At 37.7% G+C, this 7500-nt stretch overlaps 1 protein-coding gene and 1 long non-coding RNA gene across 7 annotated transcripts in view; one reads left to right on the forward strand and one right to left on the reverse strand.

Annotated features, from left to right (window-relative positions):
• Positions 1 to 3544, reverse strand: part of LOC138057032 (uncharacterized) — a 9791-nt gene extending 6247 nt beyond the window's left edge. Inside the window, exons 1-2 of the mRNA XM_068903039.1 lie at positions 3465 to 3544; positions 1 to 625 (exon numbers count right to left, since the gene is read on the reverse strand). The exon at positions 1 to 625 is cut by the window's left edge and continues 302 nt beyond it. Coding sequence (XP_068759140.1) covers positions 1 to 625; positions 3465 to 3520 — 681 coding nt within the window. The 5' untranslated portion in view covers positions 3521 to 3544. The remainder of the gene's footprint in view (positions 626 to 3464) is intronic.
• The window catches only part of LOC138057036 (uncharacterized), a 147393-nt gene that overhangs the window by 135351 nt on the left and 4542 nt on the right, over positions 1 to 7500 (forward strand). For 2 of the 6 annotated variants that reach the window (XR_011133579.1, XR_011133580.1), the window contains exons 1-5: positions 2389 to 2630; positions 3022 to 3082; positions 3487 to 3558; positions 4689 to 4799; positions 7074 to 7500. The exon at positions 7074 to 7500 is cut by the window's right edge. This is a non-coding gene — a long non-coding RNA (uncharacterized lncRNA). Of the gene's footprint in view, positions 1 to 2388; positions 2631 to 3021; positions 3159 to 3486; positions 3559 to 4688; positions 4800 to 7073 lie in introns of those variants that run through there. The other 4 variants (XR_011133582.1, XR_011133581.1, XR_011133583.1 and 1 more) reach the window with 4 other exon arrangements.

Genomic DNA, 7500 nt, shown 5'->3' on the forward strand with positions numbered 1-7500 from the left:
TCCACTAGCGTTATCGACGTAGCTCCTACCACTCGCCTGTCGGGCACGTCCTACTCTGTGGTCCCCTGATCCATTGGCCTCTTCAGCAACAGGCTCTTCTTCGTGGCTTCCAGATAATCCGTTGATCTGCTGGGTACCTTCACCAGAGTACACCACACTGTATACATTCTCCGATGCTGCATGTCCATTATGGATAACGTGATGGGCGCCACGCCCCATAACAGAATAGTCCCTTCCGCTGGTTTGGTCAACAGTGATGTTAGCCAGGTGCCAGTCACTTATTCCTCCGCCACTCTCAGCAGTGCGACTCTGCCAAAGCCCGTTGTTTGGCCCTTCAATAGGCTCACTGGGTTGATTCCGCACAGCTCCTCCCACAGCAGCGTCACTTAGCCCGTTGGCTTGGTTGGCACCTGCCCCCATGAGTTGGCTTTGTTCCGTCGCCTGCCAAGCGCCTCCATCACCAAAGTAAATCGAGTCCGCGGCAGCATTTGCTCTAGTGTGGTTCAAGCTGCTGGTCTGATAAGTAGCTGTCTCAGCAGGGAGGATCGGTTCTGTAGAGTGTCCACCATCCTCTCCCTCAGTTATGATGAAACCTTCGTTAGGTAGATTCACAAGATCAGAGCGACTGTGAAATAAAATGAAATTCTCCTGTGAGAAAGCTCGGGGATTAACTGGAGAAGAATTATGAAGGCTTCTTAGAGCTACCTAATGGTATTACGCAAGCGTGCACCTGCGTCTGTCTGCGGTGTTGGGTAGCTAAGGCACGCGCGTTTTTTGAGATGCGGACGACAACCAGAAGTGAGCTGTTTTCCCTTTTAACTTGTCTTCACACAGCACATTGCTAAGTATCTTTTCTCTATTAGCGACGTCTAGTTTAAAAATTTGGGAGACACTACTGTCTCGTTTCCCGGTCAGCCGGGACGGGTAACCCGCTTAGGGTGGGGTGAGCGGTTTTCTCCATGTGAATGCTGAAGGTAAGGTACCCCGCCTGACTGGGGTGATGTTCATCCGGGCATTAATCTTTAGTTTGAACATTATGCCAAAGCCTGCCAAAAGAATATGGCAGCCAGCCGCTACAGGCCTGGCGAGCTTTTGCGTCGAATTTACTTCAAAGCGTCGAGGGGAACAGTTTAATTTCTTGAAGAAAATCCGGAAGAATATGACAAACCTGGCATCGACTGTATGGTGCCCGATAAACCACATAACTGGAAAGCTACCGCTAAAGATGCCAATGAAATGGAAATCGTGTTTGCTGCCAAAACGTGTCCTTTGTTTGTGTTTGTCCTTAGCGAGCACGCGATACCATTTGGAAACCTCACCCCAGCCATAGCGAACCGGGGCTATAAATGGTGCATGTGAAGGCTCGCTTTCGCTTTTTTTGAGTACGGGTAGGCAAGGTACCTCACCAACCAGGGATGCCCCACCCGTATGTGGACGGGTTCTTAGAAGTTAAGTCTCGCGGGTGTGACAGTTATTAGTATATACTAAAACAGTGGATAGCGTTGAACGCGACAATTCACCTCAGTTTTGGTGGCTAGTGGTGGATATTTACCTCGCCGCCTCGCCAATAACCACCTCCACTTCGGTGAATAGTCGTTAACTTGCGTAAAAATAACCAACAAACTGCGGTTATAAACATAACAAGAAGACACATGTTGTAAAGCTTTTATGAACTTGACTTTCGCATGCTCCAACCATACATCTTCAGAAGTAACGGCCTAAAGTACAAATGAATTTAAACACGAAGACTAATACCAAATAAGGAAAGTAATGACAATGAAAAAATGAAATTAAACAGACCTAGTTAAATCTGCTTGAAAAAATATATAAATGGCTAGTAGAGAAGAAGTTTCTCACTGCCAACATTCTCATTAAGCGCTGGTTTTGAAGATGTATGTTGGAGCATGCGAAACGTCAAGTTCATATAAGTTTTACAACATGCGTTTTCTCGTTATGTTTATAACCGCAATTTGTTTGCTATTTTTACTCAAGTTGAAATGGCCGAAGAATAAGAGTGTCTATGATGTAGTCGTTAACTATCAACTTGAGAGGCAACACAACGAACACAGAAAACATGAAACGTCGAAACCAACGCCAACCACACACGAAGGACACATAGAAGAGAGATACTGGGAACGAAAATGGATTAGAAGCGGAAATGGCGCAAGTCACACAACGCAGTCAAGCTGAGTTGTCAGTTACAAGATCACCCCACACACAGAAAACATGAAACCAACGCCAACCATACACGCGAACCTCAAAACAAAGGAACATTCAACCTCGTTCCCAGGGTCTCTTTGTCATTGACGAAGGACACAGAGAAGAGACATACTGGGAACGAAAATGGATTAGAAGCGGAAATAACGCAAGTCACACAACGCAGTCAAGCTGAGTTGTCAGTTACAAGATCACCCCATCCACCGAAAAAAACGACCTGTTTTGGTAATTTGGGATAAAAAAATGAATTAAATTTTGCACGTGAAGAAACGTAAGAAAGATCTGACCGCCTCTGTGAAAAGGAAGGACTAAAGGAAAGGCAGACCTGTCAGGAAAAGATAAAAACATTGAAAGTCGAACTTTGCAAGGACCACTAAATTTATTTAAACGTAGCTATGGTAATAGAATTGTAGGTAAGTCGTAAATGGAATTCTTTACTACTACAGCTTAGATTAGACCCTTCTCTGGTAAACTTTTAAACATGTTGTTAAAAACTTTTTGCTATCATAAGTGCGGGGGATTTTAAAAAAGTTTTTTAAGTTAAATATTAAATTCTTAAGATGTATGGTATTTATATTATAATGTTAGAATTGGTTTATATAAATTTTATGGTTATAGCCAAGTAATATTTATTAGCTCAGCTTTTATAATAAACAAGTCACTGTTAATGGGAGCTAATTACCAGATGAAAAGGGAAGAGCAACAAAAACAATTAAAATTATCAATGATAAGCAGTAATGTGTTTTTGTGATACATCTTTTCCATTGCTTGATTAAAACAATGTGAAATGACATCACATTGCAGGAATGCAGTGAAGGTCTCAAAAACCCCATTGCTCCAGCACACTCAACCAGATGTTAGAGAGGCAAGTTGCTTATGTCCTTGGTCCCGGAAGCATTCAATGTGGGTAATTAACTGGTGAAACTGCAATTTCTTAATAGGTCAATATATGATATAGGTAATACTGCAATTTCTTAATAGGTTTTTGTGACAAGAATTAAAAGCATACAAATATACAAACTAATCTAAAATTAAAATAAAGTATGACTGCATACACTTATAACCGTGTTGATATGATTCGTGCAAATCTAGATTTTATAGATTATTATTCTGACTTTATTCTTCTCTTTCTTGTGCAATGCTTGAATCAGCAATGTTGTAGATCACAACTGTACACCATTTTTACTTCAACCTATTTGTGACAGGATTGAGGAGAGGTTGTAGAAAACACTGTAATGTAACAGTACCTTTCTTTTTTGTGTTTAACAGAAACTGTATGGATAGAGACATGTCTGTATGTCATCCATCACCAGGTGCAGCCAAGCCTGTGTCATGATTGAGGTAATTGTAATTTTTATGCTTTTGTTATTGCATTCATATTGTATTGCTTTTTTGCATTGAAAGGTTCTTTAAATCAACTATATTCAAATGCTGATAATAAACCAAGAAATCATATGTTTAAAGGAGTTGAAAATATTGGAAAAAGGTCTCACACTTAATGAACTAAAATTCAAAAGGAAAAAAAATTGTATCAGTAGTTAATTTTTGTGTGAATTATTTTTTGTCTGTTTAATTTTGTTGCTTAAGTGACTAATATTGCCATGTTCATGCATTTTATACCTTTGTAAATAAGAAAAATATGTTATTAAATAACCTTTCCGTCAAAGTCTCCCCTTTCCTCATTATTCAGAAGGAAAATGATGGCAGCAACACTTAATGATGAGCCATGCAAAGATCTCTTCCCTTGCTAGGGAGAGGAGTTACAGCTAATAGAAAAAAAATTAATATTAAAAGTATGTTTTCTCTATAAAGACACTCGTATGTGAGAGCAATAATATGTCTTTCAAAAGGGCAACACAGCACAATTGCTAAGTTTCATGCCTAGCTGATAAAGGGGTCAGTTTGAACATTCAGTGTGATCTGTGATCTGAAAAATGCCTCAAAAGTTTCGGAACGTTCAAGAAATGACCCCCTTGTATAATATTTTTTCCTGTCACAAAGTATAATAGCCTTCAATTCAGTCAACTGTGAAAGGATTGTACTTTTGCACAAGAATTTTTAATCATCAGACTTTGCCTTGTTTATAAGTTATGAGATTGATGAAAGATAGTGCTAACTCACCTATAATTTACATTTTAAAACTTTGCGGCTTGTACTAAAACCGTCATGCCGAAATGAGCTTCAAGCTGATACATATAATTTTATGGCTTAAGGTCAAAGTCTGAATGTTTATTAAATAATAGGTATGTTTACATAATTTGGAACCCTTTATGAAATTATTGTTGGTCGGCATTTGTTTATTGAACATGTCTGCACTATTAGTTGAGGGCTCATACAATGATAATAATTTGGAATGGTGGCTGATTTATTTTGTGTTTTATTTTGCACATTGTACATGACATGCTCCATCCAACAAAAAGAGGAAGAAAACTCTTTCAGATGCTTAATTGGAGCTATTGTTTTTCAATCAGATATTAGGCTTAGCACTTTCAGCACTTTGAGGTGGCAACCAGTTACTAATTAGAATGAAAAGAAAGAAACTGGAACTTGAAATTGAGGCTCTGATTGCAAAGAGAAAAGAGGTAAGGATAATCATTGGGATTTAATCATGGTTTTTCCCCAATAATTGCCACCTGTTTTAATGTGATATTTTTTAATTTCTCCTGAAAATAATTCAGCGTTTGGTTAAGGAGGTGCACATGAATTCTTAACTTCTGCAGCTCAAATGCTGTTCAATCTATTCTTCTCAATTAGAGCACATACCGGTATTTTATTTTATGTTGAGGTGGCTCAAAACATTTGCAGTCTTTTTAAAAGTTAATTCAAGTTGTGATTCTGCAACACTGTACCATTTAACAGAAATAATGTAACTGGTCACATATGAAGCATTTGCCACATATCATATTTATTAATAATCTCTGTATAGGTCAGTTGATTTAATGCTGATTGTCAATGATTGTAAGTGATTTGGAGAAGGGGGGCTCTCCAGTGGTCATAGTAATCAGCACCCAAGAATAATTTATTAATAATTAATAATAATGATGATGATATTAGAGGGTTTTCAATTGAGTGTTGTTAAACCAAAACCAAAGTAATTATTTTAGCCAATCAGAAAGGACAGAGACAATCCAGTAAATCAATCAAAACTCGAAGTAATTACATGTAGCCGACACAAAGCACGGGAAAATGTGCACGCACAAGCCACAATTGGTTTTGGTTTCATTTCTGATTGGTTGAAAAAGTGGCGCAAGAACTTTGAACCAATCACTGAGTGAATAATAAACCAAAGCAATTTGCTAAATAAATTACTTTCGACACTCAATTGAAAACCACTCTAATAATAACAATAATAATAATGATGATGATGATGACGATGATGATAATGATAATGATAATAATAATAATAATAATTATTATTATTATTATTATAATGAAATACTAATAATTTATTTCTTTCATTCAACTTGCAATATTTTATAAACCCGAATTAGACAAATTCACCAAAAATTACAAAATTTATATTAAATATTATTCTTTATACCTATGGTGTATTACAGTGCAATGCGCCTTGCGGTGGCCATGCAACAAACTTTCAAACTTAACAATCTACCTGTAAACACGTCAACTCAACAACGCATTCAACGGTGTTCAAATTGCAACCGTACGAACTTTGCAAGTAGGCGTGACTGTCAATGAAATTCGCACACCTTGATTGGTGGATAATTTGTAAAAAATTGTCTAAGGTGGCCACGGTAAAGTGCGTCACACTGTAATAATAATAATAATAATAATAATAATAATAAATAATAATAATAATAATAATAATAATTATTATTATTATTATTATTGTTATTGTTATTGTTATTGTTATTGTTATTATTATTATTATTATTATTATTATTATTATTATTAGTAAATGAAAATATGCAATAAATAGTGAGATATTAACGAATTAAGGATGAAGGCATGAACCAAAGAAAAAGTATACTATTTCACCTAAGAAGGAGATAAATTAATATGAAATTTTCATTTGATTTCTGACTGTACAAGTGACGATGGAAAGGGACCGGAATACCGCTATTACTTGAATAAACGTTGTGGTACCTAACCTTGCAAACAGGTGATAGGAGTTTATTTTGTGGTTGAAACTGCTTTGAGCCTCATTAGTTAGCTAGAAGAACTGAAAACCATGCCAAAATGAGAAATAAATTGAAAACTATAAAAGTATTTATTTCTTGTATGTTTTGTGGAAATTTGTTTTAAAGTATTAAAGTGACACGAGTGAATGTGCACTAGCGTTTACATTCGAGAAAACACTTATTGGTTATTAAAGTCTTTGACTTTTGGCACGCCTATACACAGCTACCTTTACGACCCCCTTAAACCCTGACAAAGTGTCAAGTGCAGTGAAAGAAAATTGTCAAAGGAGCCACACGAGAACAAAGAATATGACACAAAGATCCTTTGGTTATGATTCTCTAGTCTTTGACTTTTGGCAACCCCTAATTCACAGTGTTGTCCAGATCAAGACATGGGCCTGTCATCACTGCCATTAAGCTCCATGACATCAAGCCCATCTGGAAGCTGGGTATTGTCAAGGATACACAGGTTATCCAGTACCACTGTCGCAGCACTATTGTGTCGCAAGCAGTTACATTATTGGGGAGAACTGAATCATTACCAAAGGATCTTTGTGTCATATTCCTTGTTCTCGTGCAGCTCCTTTGACAATTTTCTTCCACTGCACTTGACACTTTGTCAGGGTTTAAGGGGGTCGTAAAGGTAGCTGTGTAGGGCGTAGCTCTTTCGCCAAGCAACCATCCTTGCTGCTGTTTCTTTTTCATGTGAATCTGCAGTGCGCTCCCGTTGAAGATGGCTGAGTCATAGACTGAACCATGCCACTTGGCCACAAGGTTTGTAAATCTTATTTTTGCATCGCAGACTGTCATCACGTTGATCGATGGCATGAAACTCCTTGTGACAAACCTAAAAGTATTCCTCTTTTGCCGGTGCGCCGATTGGGATGAGCGTACCATCGATGTCCCGCATATCATTCGGAAGAGCTCCAATATATTTAAATTTCGTCATGATCACAGTAGTTAAGACGGCCGACCCAATAAACTACGGCTCATAAAACCAGAAATAACTAACAGTTATATGTGCATCAAAATATGAATCACCATTTTTGGAACAAACCCTTTATATTTGAACCTCAGAATTTCTTCAGTCAACTCAGTCAGTTACACTGCAGACGACCACGCGATGCGGACCTCAGAGAGAACA

The sequence above is a fragment of the Montipora capricornis genome, chromosome 7 (assembly GCF_036669925.1).
Source record: "Montipora capricornis isolate CH-2021 chromosome 7, ASM3666992v2, whole genome shotgun sequence".
Lineage (NCBI taxonomy): Eukaryota > Metazoa > Cnidaria > Anthozoa > Scleractinia > Acroporidae > Montipora > Montipora capricornis.